General features: G+C 43.7%; 1 protein-coding gene across 1 annotated transcript in view; it reads left to right on the top strand.

Moving 5' to 3' along the window:
* Positions 1 to 6312: 6312 nt before the first annotated feature.
* The window catches only part of dchs1b (dachsous cadherin-related 1b), an 84801-nt gene continuing 72226 nt past the window's right edge, over positions 6313 to 18887 (top strand). The window contains exons 1-2 of the mRNA XM_027000893.3: positions 6313 to 6793; positions 16419 to 18241. Of these exons, the coding sequence (XP_026856694.2) occupies positions 16469 to 18241 (1773 nt within the window). The 5' untranslated portion in view covers positions 6313 to 6793; positions 16419 to 16468. The remainder of the gene's footprint in view (positions 6794 to 16418; positions 18242 to 18887) is intronic.

Raw genomic sequence — 18887 nt, 5'->3', positions numbered from 1 at the left:
GACGAAAATAATGCTTCTTGCTGCTGACCCCTCGGAGTCCGTTCTGGTTCGGACTGAGCTCTGTGGCTCTCACTGCCTAAGCCGATATTCACAAAAGCAGGAGGAAACCTACCCTGTGCAGGCAGGGGGCAACATTTCCATAATACACCAACGGAGAAAAGGATGCCAAATGAGTGCATTCTGTTGCTTTCTGGACACACATTCACATACTTGCCACTCCTTCAGACACACATGCCCCAAACAGCAACTTTCAGCCTTGTCTCCCTAAAAGCTGCCACGCACGAACTGCTAAATATGTCACTCTCTAAAACTGTCATGTCATGTTTGCAGGGCCTTGGTGGAATGCTGGTGAGGAGTGACTGAGTACAATAGAAAGGAAAGGCCCAACGTAATACCCTTCTCTCTTTCCCACGATGCTGTTCACAGCCAGATCAGTGTAGGGAAGGAAGCAGGAGGAGAGTTATGTTGGCTAGGCAGGGTCGGCCATGTTGCTCTCTCAAAACACAGCACTGCAAACGCAAAATGAACCACAGGAAGTTCTCAGGATTTTAGACTTCCTGTTTTGTAGATGACCGCTTTGATGGACAATACTGGGTCTTTTTGCCAGCCATTGAAACTGGGTTTTGTTTTTTTTTCTAAAAGACTAAATTTTACATTTGTATTGTTACACTAATATTTCAACATGAAAGTTACAGTGAGAGACTACAAATCAATGTAATTCTCAAAGTGGAGAATAAAAACAGAGAATACATAACCGTATATTTCTTTGACAGAGCATCTCTTCTGATTGTCTTTGCACAATCTGTCCATCAGGTTCCTGTTTTTTTCCCTAGATATGGAAACACCTCCATCGAGTGGGGTTGGAGGCAACGGATGTGCTAGGTGTCCTGTCTTTTATGAGGAGAAGAGAGGCTCCAGAAAGTATGCTAAAAGCACTAGTTGCTACAACAGCAGTAAAGCTGTGCAAAATTATATGGAAGCCAGCTCCTCTATTTTCCTTATGTGTACAATCCCAGTCCAAGAAGCTGAGTCTCAAACTTCCAGACCCAAAGTCTCCATAAAAGGAAAGCAGGTATTTACAAGTAGTGCATAGTTAATGACTTATCTATTCTTCAGCAGAGCAGTAAAGAATGGATATCAATGCACTTTCACATGGTGCACCATACAAACCCTCTAAGCACTGACTGGATACAGCAGAGGATTTTTACCCCAGTCCCACTGCAGTAGCTTCAACATTATGAAAGAATATTTTAGTGTCATACCCAATTGAAGACATATGTATATAACATTATCCTGGTGTTGTAGGGTTTTAAAAAGAGGTTCAAAGGACTGGCAATGGCAATGACTCTCCGTGACCCCACCCAGACACATCCCACTGACTCTCCAGACCATCAGCAGTCAGACTCCTGAACAGATCTGCCACAAAAACACTTACACATTCAAGCTGAGCTGCTGCTTCAGTTCTTCTGTTGCATACATTTACACTAGATGCTGCCTCCAGTTCCTCCCCTACTGGAGTGAAGACCTCACTCACTTTCATCTCTAGTACACGTTGTCTGCTTCTCTGACAGTCTTGCTGTTTACACTAAATGCACTATTTAGTACACGCAAAAAAAAAGTACCCCCTCCTGTCCTGTTACTCACTGCCGACTCTACCTGCAAAGGGATTCTTTAATCTACTGTTTAGAGGTGATATAGTTTATTAATAGTGTTTTGTAGAGTTTGTAGTGTGTATTTCTTGTATTTACTCTCTAGTTACACTTTTGTCTGTATTTACTCTATTTGCCCCATTGCACTGTTTTCACTGTTGTGTGTATTTATTGTATTTGCACAATTGCCCTCTTTGTATGGTTGTTTGCTGCTGATTCAGGGCAAATGTAGGACTGACAGTAAATTTGACTTTGACCTAACCTAGCTGTAACCTAGCTGTAACCTAGCTGAAACCTAACTCTAACCTAGCTGTAACCCAGCTGTAACCCAGCTGTAACCTAGCTGTAACCTAGCTGTAACCTCACTCTAACCTAGCTGTAACCTAGCTGTAACCTAACTCTAACCTAGCTGTAACCCAGCTGTAACCTAGCTCTAACCTAGCTCTAACCTAACTCTAACCTAGGTGTAACCTAGCTGTAACCTAACTCTAACCTAGGTATAACCTAGCTGTAACCCAGCTGTAACCTATCTCTAACCTAGCTGTAACCTAGCTCTAACCTAGCTGTAACCTTAGCTGTAACCTAGCTCTAACCTAGCTGTAACCTAGCTGTAACCTATCTCTAACCTAGCTGTAACCTAGCTGTAACCTATCTCTAACCTAGCTGTAACCTTAGCTGTAACCTAGCTCTAACCTATCTCTAACCTAGCTGTAACCTAGCTGTAACCTATCTCTAACCTAGCTGTAACCTAGCTGTAACCTATCTCTAACCTAGCTGTAACCTAGCTGTAACCTTAGCTGTAACCTAGCTGTAACCTATCTCTAACCTAGCTGTAACCTAGCTGTAACCTAGCTGTAACCTAGCTGTAACCTATCTCTAACCTAGCTGTAACCTATCTCTAACCTAGCTGTAACATAGCTGTAACCTTAGCTGTAACCTAGCTGTAACCTAGCTGTAACCTATCTCTAACCTAGCTGTAACCTAGCTGTAACCTATCTCTAACCTAGCTGTAACCTAGCTGTAACCTTAGCTGTAACCTAGCTGTAACCTAGCTGTAACCTATCTCTAACCTAGCTGTAACCTAGCTGTAACCTAGCTGTAACCTAGCTCTAACCTAGCTCTAACCTAGCTGTAACCTAGCTGTAACCTAGCTGTAACCTATCTCTAACCTAGCTGTAACCTAGCTGTAACCTAGCTGTAACCTAGCTCTAACCTAGCTCTAACCTAGCTGTAACCTAGCTGTAACCTATCTCTAACCTAGCTGTAACCTAGCTGTAACCTAGCTGTAACCTAGCTCTCATCACAACACCTCTCCAGAGATGTTAAAGGGATGAAAGAAAACATCCCAAAAGAGCTCATGTGTGTTCTGTATGTGTGTGCACGCATGCTCTTGAATTACATATATACCACTCTTTCCCACAGAATGCCAGGAACTCTGTCACTGGAACTAAGCCAGTTTTCACACCCATGTCTTTTTATAGCAAACATTAAGAGGAAAACATGTCAGAGACAAATCATAGAGGAATTGGCATACATGGCAGAGGAATAGCAAATAATTATAGAAGAATAAAAAGCACATGATACCGTGACAGAATCATTTGCATAACATGTTACATGACTTGATAAAAAACCCCAAAACAAAACAAAACAAAAAACTTTCGCTGTTATTTTAATATGCAAGCTTGTCAAAAACTTGTCATAAACTATTGGAACATGCATATTTTACACTAATCTGCCGGTATATCAGTAATCCTACCAGTTACAGTGTATTAAAGTAATCTGCTGGTATATCATGGAAATAAGATTATTCTTCTGGAACTTTAAGATTTAAAAGGATTATTGCTTCCTCAGTGTAAGATCCTGACTCACACTTCTATAAAAGTTATTCAAAGGGTAGATTTAGTCATGGATTTCGGACATTAACTAAGACCAAGGCACAGCAAACCTCTAACCTTTATAGCCTCAAGGAGACTTCAACCAAGCTATCCTCAAAATATGCTTGAATGTCCACATAAGCTTTGGTTTTAAAACCTTCAGTCAACACTTCCCAGTTTATCTTGCGCAGTAGAGCTGACGTCAGTGCCAACAGTGGGCTGTGTAGCTGTGCCTCTGAGCTTTCCTGATTCTCCTTCTGTTCCCACAACCATTCACATCCCTACCTTGTGTCCTAAGAATAGGGCCACAGTGTCTATGTACCGACATCCCATGAGTCAAAGCAATGGGGATGGGGGGGGGGGGGGGATGGGGCATGCAGGAAGTACAGTATCATCAGAGAGGGCCTTTCCTGCTTCACAGCTGTGTCTTCTGAAGTGGTTCGCAGCCAGCTCTTATCCAGACCCCAACAGCATTTGACACAACACTTGACCAGCAGTTGTTTCAACCTCTGAAGCCATCATTTGAACCTTGGGACTGAATTATTGTTTGTTCAGTAGGGTCTTCTGAGCAACAGAGTGTCTAAATGTCATCCCATCCATTGAGAGTGACATGAGATCTAATAGATTTCAAATTCCACAGCTCAGTCACTGACGATTTCTCCAAAGTCATAGTAGCAACTGATTTTGTCGTAACTGCACACAATATGTTTGCAAGTGAGTGATATGGCTGTGTTTCAGGCATAGTGAGTCTCACCACAGCCTTTGTAGCATGGGTGTGTGTGTGTGTGTGTGTGTGTGTGTGTGTGTGTGTGTGTGTGTGTGTGTGTGTGTGTATGTGTGTGTGTGTGTGTGTGTGCAGCTGTTAGGCCTGCAGGAACACAGCAGCTTTAGTTTCAGCCACAAACGTGACTGACATCTCTCCTCACCAAATGTGGGTGAACATCACAATGTGGCGTGCTCCAAACACGGTGCTCTGATGAGCCAAGTCCCTTTGCCAGAGGCTGATGTGCTCACTGACTGGCAGGCCACACTCGTAACGGTGGTGGGAGTCTTCGTCACCAGTGCCTCTGTCACTTGCACAGGGCTAACTGAGACTTGGAACGCCAAAGGTGTCGTGGCACTGGGCTGGAAGCACGCGCCCATTTCTCTTTTGGCTGTACGAAGAGTGATCATCCCTGCCTTTGGGTGACAGGAAGTGTGAACCAGATAATAGAACGTAGCTAGCTGATGCAACAATAAATTAAGATTAAAAGTGAAAGAGACAGTGGTAGTTTGTGAAGAGTGGGCAGGCCACGTGGAATATCTTCCACAGATGTTCCTCTTTTTACATTCACTCTATTTCCAGCAAAATCACTCTAACCCTTTTATGGTTATTTTCATTGCCAAAGAAATTGTGGTTTTATTATTACCTGTGATTTTGAAATGTATTCTTTTTTTCAATGGTCTCAATGCTGTTCACTACTTTCCCAAACATCATGTGTGATTTAGTTTCCTCCTATCTTAAGAAACATCCATTAAAATGTTGAACACCCTATGCAAAGGATTCTGGTACCACAGAAAAGATTCCCTTTTAACAACAATTGAGGCAGAACTAAAATAACTCACATTGACTGAAAACGAATTTACTACTAATATATAACTGCTAATACATTTGGATTGGAATGACAAATAACTGGACCGAGCCCCTTTATGATGATCAATAACCTGAGCCAATAGCCTTAACCTTTAGAAAGACTTGCTCCAGTCTGTTCCATCACAATGGGAGAGATGCAGAGTGTCCAAGCCTGAAACGTAAAGGACACGTAAAGGAGCCAAATGGGTCCCAGACTTCCATTTACAGATCCACAATGGGAATAAATCTGGAGCTGTGTGGAGAAAGACTCCCTGGGTGCTCACACACGAGTGACACAATTCCTCCATCTGCTATCGTTTAAGAGGGTGTTCCAAACTCTCCATGGTGCTTTCCCCTCACTCCAACACGATGCATACAATATAAGAGATGTGCAAAAAGAAAAGATGTACAAGAACCCATTCATCGCAAGATTGTTCAAGGATCGCACACATTTTTCAGTATTTTTGTCACATCTTTCTGAAACCCCTGCTGTCTGTCTGAATATGAAGAGGAATTATGCCATTCTTCACCTCCTTCAGAGTATTTCACAGCCTTACGGGTCATTGTCATCCCACGTCACGCCCCAGTGAAATGTGACCCCAAACTCAGGGTGATTGATGGCCTTGCTGTCCAGCTGATGCTCCGTTGCGGCCATGCGCTCATCCACGCGCATCCGACCTCTCAGCCCTTTAATGGTCACCCAGGCCAGCCGTGATTTTAGTACGATCCGTTGGTGCTTCCAGCTTCAACTGATACGGTAAGGTTTGCTGTTGTTCTTTCTTTCTTTTTTTTTTTTTTTAATCTTCTGTATTAATTAGCCAGCATTTTACAATGCCTTAGATATAACACATAGCAGCGTAAAAAAGTAAACACTACATGTACACACAAAGCACAACCACTATATTAATTTATTAATTCAATAAAATGTTCAAAATGTATTTCATTATTATTACATTGCTATAATAATTAAGACATAATTTTGTAATGACTGAAGACATGAATCACCAGACAAGCGCGCTTTCATCTTGGTCTTTGTCTGAAAACCAGTTCTTAGAGGCAGAGCACGGTGGCACCAAAGCCTACCACACCAGTTCTTTCTCCAGCCTTTTTTTCCCCTTCGCTCCCCCTTTTTGTGTCGTTCCCCACGTGTCGAATATATTAGCAACCCAAATTAGAGGGAGGCTGGTCTTTACCGCGGTGTCGGATTTCAGTCGGCGAGGTGCGGCGTGTCCACACGGCGCACAGCTCACGCTGAATTAGATGCTTGAGGGACCGTTATGCGGAGGTGCGCGTTGCTTTTGTGTTTGATCATTGGGGAAGTGATACACAGGACAAAGTGGCCTTTCGTTTGAGATTGCAGGGAGAAATCTCTGAACTGCGCAGTCTGCTTGCTTACACCTGACGGGCAGCCGGCAAGCAGCAGTGTGTTATTTGCCGGTGAAAGCAGTCCGTTAGTGAAACCCCTGGAAAGGAAGAGAAATCAGGTTTTAATCTGGTATGGATTTTACGATGTCTTGGTAAAACATTCGTTTTGCACAGACTCGCCAACTGCTACTGGATCTCTCGTCAGAACGATCTGCAAATACATCTGCACACAAATAGGATTTGGGGGCACAACGGACCGCACAGAGAGAACGGCCGACCTCAGTCAGATGAATGTAAGTGAAGGCAAACGCCGCTCTCGAGGGTCTTTTGGTATGCTCACGGTTACGAAGGGGATGCTAGAAGGCGTAGCAATGTCCCTGAAATAATGTGAGGTCGTCCTACATGATGCATTCATCATACATGCCACATCCATCATACATTCATCACACATGATTTAAACCAGCAGTGTGTTATCGATAATCTCATTCTCATTCATGCATTTTCATGCAATAAAAAAGCAAGACCCTTTTGCCCGTTTGACTTGTAGTGGCCAATTCATTCAGACCAGAATCTTGGAGACCCGCCGTGCCAGTGGAGATAAAGAGATCAAGTGTGGCATGTCCACGTAGCCTATTTAATATCAGCCGTCGGGGAACAGCGTCATGTGTCGAACCGCTAACTCGTCACGGAATACCCCGTCACGTCCAGAGGAAAAGAGCCTGTGATGTGTATTTTGTGACATCGCCTAGTCTTTACACATTGCATTTTAAATAGAGTGTATAGCCTGAGCCTCAATTTTAAAATGGTCAAGTGACTATTAATCCAAATAATTGTATGATAGATTAATACAGTTATGAGTTTTATAGAGCGATATGAATATTACAAAATGACATCAGCATAATTGAAATTAAATAAGGTTACTTTTAAGTGTCTGCTTGCAGGTGTCAAAAATGTCTGTGAATTACAGGCAAATGAAAGTAAATGGACACTTCTGATGCGAGCGAATCTTTCAGGTTATGGACATGTACCGAAAGCCCAATGTCAGGAAGGGAGGCACATAGGTCGTCACCATATCCGTCGCGCGTAAACTTGGCCACTCAGCCTAAGTGGACCAGGCGAGGCACGCATTCGTCTAAAAATGACTCTCTCTCTTTGTTAAAAACAAGAAACACATGTTGGATTTTTTTTTTTCTGGATTACCGTTTTTCTCTGGACGTGGCTACTGTACGGGTATAATACGTACCCTACCGTCACGCTTACCTCGGTACGCTGGACATGACTAGTATTTGGGTTACTTTAGTGCAATAAGCTTTACGTAGGTCGAAATGTTTCAAAGATGTAAGAACAACCGAAGATAACCCAAATGTATACCGAATACAGAGTTTTGTGATTCAAAAACGTTCGGGTGGTCCGTAGGAGTCACGGGTGTGCGGAATATATCTTTTGTTCACGTGCTGTTCCATGTTATGTATGGATCTAGGTTATTTTATAACAGCTAGGTTATTTTCTGACTTTTATGATTATTTCGTATTTTATATATTGATGTAAATTTAATTATTATATTATGCATAAGTCAGACCTCTTACTAAATGGACTCGGTATTTGTTTAATGAGCAGTAGAAAAAAAACTGAACCTGAAAAGACATGCAATTATCTTATTCTGTCCAGTTTTTTTCGTCTTCATATTTTAAACCCGTGTCATTACTGGGCAGACTATCAAACTGGTCCCAGATCAGATAAGTATCTACTAAGACTCAGCTCTAGTAGTGTGTCCGTGAGGTATGCACAGCGCACATTCTCAGCGTGCGTCGCAGATCACAGAACCGTAAAATAAAACAGCGCCCAGCAAGGGGCAGTCTGACGATACTACTACTCATCGGCAGTTGGACCAGGTTCACAGAGCTGCTTTTACCGAGGGTTGGAGGGTTTTTTTTCGTGTTACTGGGATTCATGCAGACCTGCGATTGCCTGCTCCTAAAAACTGTTTAAGAGGACTGTGGTATGACGAGCTATATTCTAGTTTAGTGGTTCTTAGTCATCAAAATGCTGAACACAATAATTTGTCTGTTTTTGTAACCCTTTGTTAGCTGAAATGGCTGTATAGTAAAACCAAGAATAATCTGTGTTCTCCAATCACTGTAATGAAAATTTTGGGGGAAAATAGCCATCTCTAGTTTTTATGCTTTTTTTTGTCTTTTATTTTCTTTTTTGCTCTAGTTTTATTTTCTAAGATCCAGGAATCAGTGTTAATGTTTAATGAACAGCCCTAAAACGATAGAAAACGTAAACGTTTTTTCTTTGGCTTTTTTCTGTTTTTGCTATTGTGAGACTGTGCTTCCACGTACTTTACTTTGCGGTATGAGCTGTATTCTGAATAACCACCCATTTTGTCTCATAAGATTAAATCTGAATGTTAAGTACTCATGTCATGAATTGCAAGCACGTGCACGTGTGCATGCGTAAAAAACACGCGCGCGCGTGCACAGACGCACGCGCGCGCGCGCTCTCTCTCGAATGTGTAATTGATGACAGAAGGGAGAGTGGAGTGAAAACAAATAAGATTGCACATCTGATCCTCTTTCTTAAGTAGCTGAGGGAAAATGTTTACACAAGAATTGAACTCCAAGCCTTTCCCACTTGCTCAAGGCATCCCTGAGACATTCTGCTTCTCCTCTTCATGATTATAAGTGCCTTATTACCACATCTACCAAAACAATGCTGAAGTCGAATGAAAAAAGAACATTCAATTTTAATTAGTTTGCAAAACACTCTCTGTAGCTGGGCTGTACCCTCAGCTTGCTGGCACTGTTAAAGCAAAAACTTTTATGGCTAAATGCTCCAGAATTATGTTGTTCTAGAAATCAGGCTCTCCTTTCTGTCCATGGAAGGTGGTTATTATTAATAGCCTCTTTAGAAGTATAATAATGTAGTGGTGTGGTTTTTGTTGAGTGAGATCACATAATGCCGTCCCAACATTTTTCAGTGGTTGGTTGGACTCTTTCAGATGCTTTTTGTACTGTTTTTGCTGCAGTATGTGTTCTTGTACATCCTGCAAGGATGCCATGTATGGTGTTTGGGTATTGAAGGGTTGCTGGGTTCATATTGCATGTATGGTGTTTGGGTATTGAAGGGTTGCTGGGTTCATATTGCATGTATGGTGTTTGGCTATCGAAAGGTTGCTGGGTTTAAATCACATTGTAGAGCTGAGTGTATACAGCGGCAGAGCTGCCTGCCCCAGAAGAAAATTTTCTCTGCTTTCCACTTTCCAGTTTGGTTAAAATACTGAAGTCTGGTGGAGCTCTCTCTCTCTCTCTCTCTCTCTCTCTCTCTCTCTCTCTCTCTCTCTCTCTCTCTCTCTCTCTGAGATAGATAGATAGATAGATAGATAGATAGATAGATAGATAGATAGATAGATAGATAGATAGATAGATAGATTGATTGATTGATTGATTGATTGATTGATTGATTGATTTTGTTTCTTGGTTTCTAATCAGTTTTTGCCTAGTGGACACTAGCCCAAACACAATGACATTAAAACACATTCATTGTTTATTAACAGGTAAAATTCATAAGTGCCTCGGACCCGCTGCTTTCTTAAGTCATGGAGCAAATTTTACTCCTGCTCCTCTGAGCTGACAGAATGGTGGCATTCGTGTTCCATTTTGTGCCAGTAATGGGCACTGAACTCAAGCCTGACATGAGCCAAATGAGCTGGAAACACCATGCTTAGAGATAAGGCAGGAGTCTGCTCCAGCCCATGTAAACCTCTGCTGAGGCATGATTCCTGTTAACTATGTTGAACTGCTGATCTTGGACCTGCTACTTCATGCTATTTCCTGACAGTAACAATTACAGAGGATTCACAAACTGGTCTTAGATCAGTATAACGGACCTAGCTTCTACCAACATCCGTGATGGAACAAAGTTTTGGAAGAAGTGAAGCTTTGGCCACTTAGGTGTTCTTGGCCTGAGCAGCAGGCGTTGAGCCCCACAGCCTGGTCTAGGCTGACATTAATGAGACCCACCACATTATTATTCACATTTCACTAAATTCAACATCCATACATCACTCACATATATGCTAGTAAAATTTGGATTTATTTTGTCCATGTGTAAATAATGGAAGTGTACTGTATATTCCCTTCACTTGGGCTCAATTGCACATAGAATTCATAGAATATTGTATTCATTCTCATAGACAAGGGGTTTTACTGAATAACCTATAAGGTAGTAAGTTCAACCGATCTAACCCACCCATGTGACCCATGCATGTCTTAAAAGAGAAGCCGAGTGCCTCAGCTACCGATGACGTCACATCAGTGATCATTGCATGGAAATAAAAGAGCGAGAAAGGCTCAAGAGAGTGTGACGCCGTGATCGCTGAATGGCTAGAGTAAATACAAACTACCATGCTGTGAGCACACACGTCTCTAGTACTTGACCTAATCAGAGTGCCCTCTGATCCCAGAGTGAAGCTTGGAAGGGTCGAGATCTAACTGCAGACTCTCGATGGTTGGAGTAGAAAAAGGGGGCAAGAGAACTTGATATGTTGCCACTGATGTGTTTAATATCTCGTCTTCTCCAATAACAAGTTGGCCGTTTGCATGTTAATAATTCATCTCTCTCACTCTCTCTCTCTCTCTCTCTCTCTCTCTCCTTCCCCGTCTCTGTTTTCCTGTCTAGTTTTAGTCCTGTAGAGCGCACACATTGCAGGCTCCGATCACAACACGGGAAACCGCAGGTTGTTTTGGATTTGTGTCAGACCCTCTCTGCGCCGGTCCTGGAGTGCCCCCCACCCCTCCCAGTGATACACCCGCCTCCGCCAGCAAGGACAAATATCTGCTGTGTCCTTGTGTTACTGATTCGAAATCTGGCAAATCGCATAGCGGAAAAGAAGTGAACAGTTCAATTCAGTGTTTGTTTTACTTGTGGAAGAATAATATAGCTTTTCTCTGGCACGGTGAAGAGACAGGAAAGGGGGTTGGATTTTTAATAAAGAGCTTCTTTTGATCCTTGTGACCAGATTTGGCTTTTCACCCCAGTGTTTTGTCTCTGGCAAGTTCTTTTGATACATTTTTGAAATGTTTGAGTAAAACAAAGCAGTTCTGGCCATTGGGTGTCAGCAGATGATCAATGTCATGTGGTAAATTTGTTGGAGGCTGTTCAGCACTGCAAAAATTTTACAAGTCACCCTCGGGTGCCACTTCACTGTTCTCATGGGAGAAGGAATGATGTCAACATTTTCCAGTGAGGTTCTGAGAGGATTTAGAGATTCGAAAAATACACCCAAAAAACCAGCCACCGTTTTGAGAGAGGCGGGGAAATTAGATTTGGCAGTCTAAAAATATTTCTTAGAGCTAGTGAATTGAAAGAGGGGGGGAGGAATAGGATGACTAGTGACACGCAAGTATAGCCCCACCCCCCGCGGTGACATCACAGAGTGTGTGGCTTTAGGGTCAGAGTGGGCCGCCTGTCCGAGTGCATGTCTTGGTGTGAAGTACACATCGCCTGGACGTGTGGGGTCACCCCCGGTAACCCTTGGGTTTGTTTTCTCTGGCCTTGCCTCCAGTGCTTATGGGAAAGGGGGAGAACTGGAAGCCCCAGAGTTTATTTCATGCTGTTTTTTTACTGAGATTACCTCTCCATGTTCCTGCAGTTAGAATGCTTTTTCAGGAGACTTCATATCCCATTAAAGCAGCCTCTTCGAGAAGCTGTAAACAAAGCAAACAAGTGGCTGGTGTTTGTGTGTTCGTGCGCATGTGTTAGTAAACGGAACTGTCCGGAAACGTGCTACACCACGCTGTCCCAGCCGGACTGCATCGTGTTCACCTGACAGGCTGTTTCGGTGGCAGTGTGTGTGTGTGTGTGTGTGTGTGTGTGTAAAGGCTTTCCTCACCTCCTGCCGAACCGTCCTGCCCGACTCCAGCGGTGACGCTGGCACACCTCCCAGGTCTCTGCGCCAGTAGCAGCTCATGGCGCTCTGGGCCTCTGCTCCAGTCCAACCCTGATTAAGGAGATGTTTTGCTAAAGCACACAGAGGATCCTGATATGGTAAAAGTAACTTGCCTGCAACTGCCCCCCAGAGCATCATCTCTGACTTTATTTCCATAAAGTTTGAAGCGAAACGTAATGTGCATGCCATAGTGTCAGTGAATGAGTCTCTATTGACATATCCTTACATAATAGGATAAGGCACCACATTAAATCCACTGTTTCACTACTCTGTGGAGAAGTGATTTTGACATGAAATACTTTACTGGTTTAGGGCGGTTTTACACTCTTGCTAAAGTCATGTATAGGTCACCCATACTCCAGAGCAATTCCCCTCTACACAACCTTATAGTATTCCAAATTTATCTCATGGACTTTGGGTCCTGTATTTTACACATTATGGGAACAGTACATAAAACTTGGCCTTTTTCTTCTTGGCCCGGCTCAGACTAGCAGGGCCGCTGCAGCTGCCGTCTCTGCTTGGTGCAGCAGGTCGGATGTAAACGGATCGGGCCTCGTCCGCCAAAGCTGCCGCTCACTGAGACCCGTCTGCCACCTTCACCCCAAAGCTAAGTCCCTGGTGACAGCTGGACAGCTAAATGCAGGAGGATCACGACTTGCGGTTCCCCAAATCCTGGAAACCGAGAAGGAGCGCATTCCTAACCCACCAGGCTCGGGGAGGCGAACGCCACCATGCAGCAAATCAGCATCCAGAAGGAAAAAAAAAGCCCTCCAGGAAGCCTGTATTTGAGGAGCACAAAACTGTGATTATTTATTGCTTTGTGGTTTTATGGTGGTTTTGATCATTATTACTGACCTGATCATCTTTAATGACGTTTAAATACAAAGAAACAGGTAAATGTTTCAAAACTATGAAGTGATTATTAAAAACTACGGAACAATTAAACTATGAAGGTAAACTATAAAAAAAATTGACATTGATGGTCTTCCTCCAAATGCTTATTTGGGAGACATCAGAAGTGGTTTAAATCTTACAGCTTCCCAACTGCGTCCTCCACATCAGTGCAGAAACTTGATCCGTGTACCTGCTACCTGCACGGTTTGGTTGTGCTTAAGAAAGCTGTGTGCTAACTCTTAGATTTAATGTGAGGTTCTCTTCTTTTGTATGGTATTTACTGACCAGTATGAACAATCATTATTCTGGTCCAAGATGCTCACTGGTTTCCAGCAACACAGTGAAGGCGCGTGCGCTGCATTGCTCGAATCAACTATACGGAGTCAAGCAGCCAAACTAGACATTTTTGGGGATTTGGAGTTCTCCACTCAAATAGTCCAACTCATCAGTTGATTGCCAGTTTTAGTGGGTGTGTCTGAGCAGGGAATTAACCTAACTGTACTGGACTCGAGCCTTCCAGAGTTGGATACTATTCCCTGAACAGCACAAATCAAATCACTAAAATCTCGCGTGTCCAACTCCGAGATGGCAGCTGCAGCTCTGGTGTGCTGGACTGTAGCAGTGCAGTGAACAGAAACCCCCTGCTACTTTTTCTCAGACGTCCCTGTCAGTCACTCCGTCTGGCTTCTGTTTATTCTATCTGATGGAGAGACAGATGGGTCTCTGCCATATATTTTAATAAGCTGTTAAATATAAGAATAAGACACATTGTCCGGGCAGTGTGGCCATTCAGAGAGGGCCTTTGTGACTCTGGAGCCTGTTTAATTTGGCTGCTATTGGTGCTTGTGCTCCCCTGCTGTGTCTGTTACATGCATTAGTGCGAGATGTGGCTTGTGACAGTCCCAGCTGGAGCCTACAGGGGGAGCTCTTCTCAGAATCCCCATACTCAACCGTATTACACCCGAAGGGCACTTCCAGTAGAGTGAGTGCACCCAACTGAGAGTTGCATACACAAAGATAGAGATAGCTCAGGCCTATGAACAAGGTCTGTGTGCCTTGTCTTTTTGGGGAGCAGATCCTTTTAAACAACTTGTATGAGACTTCTTTGAAGATTATGTGACAAACTTGAATCTAAAGTACTCGGATGAGGCGTGGTTTACAGAGACTAGTTATGGTGCCTTAGGTCTCTCTGTGTTGTGGGTATATGTATGTGACAGCTATGACAGACTGAGAGCGTGAGTGTGTAGTTATATGTGCTGGTGATGGGTTTCTAACAGCCAGATTATAGTGTGGGGCAGACAGCATGGAGCCCTTCTGGTTATCTGTGTCTGTGTGGTTATTCATCTGTGATTTCCACCATGACACACACACACGTACACATGCAAAAGCAAACCATTGCACACAGGATACTCATACCATGTATATCCATGCATGCACACTCACGGCCATGTACAAGTGCGTACGCACACACACACACACACACACACACACACACACACACACACACACACACACACACACACACACACACACACAACACACACATAGTGTATTATGGTACAGTTAACACATACACACACAAATACCGGAGTGACACATTCAATACACTGAACGATTGAGTAATTCTAAATATACTGTATAATTCATCTTTCTCTAAACTCACCCTCTGCCTTACTGAACTGCTCAAATACCTCTTTTGCCACTAGAGGGCGCATAAAAAGTAGAGTCGCGTGTAATGATACAAAAGTGAACTCATGTGGTCCAATCCACTGAAGCTGCAGAGCAAAAAAAAGCACATTTAAATTCAGATTCAATATTTCCTTTGTTCCCGTTTTGGTGCTTGCGGCTTATAGAAGACCTGTTGCTAAAAGAGTACTGACAAAGACGTATTGCAGTCCTGTTCTACCCATAAACACAGTCCAAAAGGATAGTCTGCACTGCGTTGCCAGTTTGGTTTGGAGAACCCCACGTTCGTCTCCCCAGCACGGAGTAGGTGGGGCTTTCTGAGGTTTGCACAGAGCTCCAGCAAGGTTGTGCTACTGCATAATCTGCTCTGTGCTTGTTTTTTTGTTTTTTTTAAACAGTGGATGAAATAGCATTGGTACAGCTGGCCACCTGTGGCTCTCGGCACCCCAAAGTCCCATTTGTGATAGACACACTTTTTTCTCCAAACACTTCCTTTTCTCTCTCTCTTCTTTTATCTTTGTTTCTCTCCCTTGTTCTCATAATGAACCATCATTTCCAGGACTAAAATATTGTTGAAAGCTTTTGAAAACTGTTTTTTGTTTTTTTCCCCCCCTCATTCCTCATGTTAGTGCTCCCGAGTAAACGGAAGCATAGGGAGTTGAGTGAATATTCCTTTCCCTACCACTTCGTGCCTTGTGATTTAAACATCATTAAATCTGTGCCACATTCCTGTCAAGCATAATGGTTATAGCACCTACTCAACTAAATACATATAGACAATTGAACTCTACTTTTACATCATCGTAATATACTTTAGCCAATATACTTTACAGTATTTTGACTTTAGCCAGTATACACAGTATTACAAAAAGACTTGGGCATTCTTTCATTATAGCCAATTGATGATTATTTTGATTCTATCCGAGGTGTTTATTGAACAGTCCATAAACCTGTCTGAAGTATATGCTAACAAGATAATGGTCACTTTGGTATGAAAACAGGGCAGTTCGAATTAGGTGGCACTGTTACTGCTTCCAAATATCCCGTTGAAGCTGAACACATTAAGTACAAAGGAGTGGTCCATGTGTGTGATGCGCGTAAGGACTGTGTTTCATTTGGAGAAAAGCTGTGAGTAGGATGCAGACAAGACAGCTTATAGTTGCCCAGCCATAGAGGCCCAGCTGGGTCAAAGCCTCTCTTTGCCTCAGTTCTCTAAACCACACACGCTCAGTGATCCACAGCGGACCTCCCGCATGCATTTGGACACCTTCTGCGCCATAGTCGTGGGGTTCTGATGCATGGCTGCATTTGAACGCGCTGGCGTTTGCTCTTTGTTTTTGGGATCTCTGGTCGTGACAAGCTGTTCTGTGTCTCTTCCCTTGCAGGAGTAAGAAACCAGGCTGCAGTGACGCTGTTCAAAGGCTTAAGAGACAACATGTATCATCGGTTTTACAGCCAAGGAGGCTGGAGGCTCAGGATATTGCTGCTTGTGCTCGTGACTGCAGAATCGGTAAGAATGACGGTCAGCGCAAACGCTGTGCCCGGTGTCCTGGAACTGCAGCTGGACGAAGAGCAGCCGGCTGGTACGATCGTGGGGGACATTAGTGCCGGATTACCTCCTGGAGAAACCGCGTCACTCTACTTCATCTCCGACCACGAGGGCACCGGAATAGGGAGCGACCTTCACATCGACGAGACCACCGGCATTATCCAGACCGCTCGCCAGCTGGACAGGGAGGTGAGGGATCACTATGGCTTCATAGCAGTCACAATGACGGGCCTCACGGTGAAAGTGTCCATCACGGTGAATGATATCAATGACCACGCTCCGGTCTTTCCCAAGAAGAAGGCTTCGCTAAAGGTCCCTGAACAGACTGCAGTGGGGACCAAATTTTCGCTGGAGCCGGCAACCGATGCAGACAAAGACCAGCTCACCACTCAGGGGTACCTCATCAAAGAAGGCAACGTGGGCCAAGTGTTTCGACTGGAGACGAAGAGAGCGGCAAACAAGGTCCTTTATCTGGACCTGGTGGTCAATGGTATCCTAGACCGAGAGAAGAGGGCATCTTACTCTTTGGTTCTGGAGGCCTTTGATGGGGGTTCTCCTAAGAAAACTGGACAGATGACTCTTGACGTGAACGTGCAGGACATAAATGACCATGCTCCTGTTTTTAATCAAAGTAGATACCATGCCATCATCTCTGAAAGCCTCCCCCAGGGTAGTAATATCCTTCAAGTGTTTGCCTCAGATGCAGACGAAGGTGACAATGGTCTTGTGCTTTATGAGATCAACCGCCGGCAAAGTGATCCAGATAGATACTTTGTCATTGACCCTCGTTCTGGAATTATCACACTTAACAAGCACCTGGACTTTGAAGTAAGGAAGGTGCATGAGCTGGTAGTGCAGGCCAAAGACAACGCCAGCCATCCCGAGATTACGAATGCCTTTGTCACTATCCATGTCCGTGACTACAATGACAATCAGCCAACTATGACTATTATCTTCCTCAGTGAGGATGGGTCTCCTCGAATATCCGAGGGTGCCCAACCTGGGCAGTATGTTGCCCGTATCTCAGTCTCAGACCCTGATTATGGTGAATATTCCAATGTTAATGTGTCCTTAGAAGGTGGAGATGGTAAGTTTGCTCTCACTACTAAGGACAGCATAATTTATCTCATCTGTGTGGACCAGGTTCTGGATCGCGAAGAGAGGGACTCATATGAGCTCCGCGTCATGGCAACAGACTCTGGCACTCCGCCACTCCGAGCCGAGTCCTCCTTCACAATTGAAGTCACAGACATCAATGACAATCCACCCCTGTTTGACCAGCAAGCATATAAGCAGACTATTCCAGAAGTGGTTTACCCAGGTAGCTTTGTGCTACAGGTGACAGCACGAGACAAAGACCAAGGCCCCAACGGCGATGTTCGCTATAGCATCCTGCCTAACAAGGGGACACATTCCAATTGGTTCACTATTGACCCTGTGACAGGGATCATCACTACAGCTACACAGCTGGATTATGAGACCGACCCGGTGCCAAGTGTCAAGGTGGTAGCTACGGACAGAGGGAAACCTCCTTTATCCTCCACTGCCCTTGTGGAAATCAGCCTGCAGGATATTAATGACAATGAGCCCGTCTTTGAGAGCGCCTTCTACAATGTGTCCATCAAGGAGAACACAGCTGCCGGGACCTGTTTCCTCGAGGTAGGTGTCTTCCTCTGCTCTCACGTATCCCTAACATAGAGCATACTATGCTATGAGGGTGTCAACATCATATGCACACATTTCATTCAGTCAGTTGTGAAAATTTGCCTCCCACAGGACTTACAGGCTTTATGGAATAATGAGCCAATATTTTTTATATTATATATATTATATAATATATTTATTCACTCAGATCGTTTGTTAATTTCACCTACTTGGAAAAATAACGTGGTGGATCTAAATAATATTCACATTATTATTCACCTCCTGAGACCATCTGTGACTCCGAAATAACATTTACATTTGCAGATGATATCCCTGAACACTTGTTGCTTGGTTGAAATTTTAGAATTTTGAAATTATGTTTTGAAATACTGACCTAAGGGTCTAACCAAGTGTTGATTACCACCGTTCAGCAGCAAGGGAAATTGGGGCAGATTTTCTTTTTTTGTTGTTTTTTCTCTTTTCTTGCATACAAACACCAATCTCACAGTTCAGAAGCACTCAGGAATATATGGTTCCAACAGAAGCATCTGCACTAAAAGTGCCTTCCAGGAAAAACAGCCTAGATAAATACTGGAATTCCACATTGTTGCAGGTTCATTTAACTTACATTTTTAGAGAGCGGTTGGTCAGTGATCAGAGG

This window comes from Electrophorus electricus, chromosome 19 (genome assembly GCF_041902795.1).
Source record: "Electrophorus electricus isolate QZ-2024a chromosome 19, ASM4190279v1, whole genome shotgun sequence".
NCBI lineage: Eukaryota > Metazoa > Chordata > Actinopteri > Gymnotiformes > Gymnotidae > Electrophorus > Electrophorus electricus.
The sequence above is the reverse complement of the archived record's forward strand: the minus strand, read 5'-3'. Positions and strand labels throughout refer to the sequence as shown.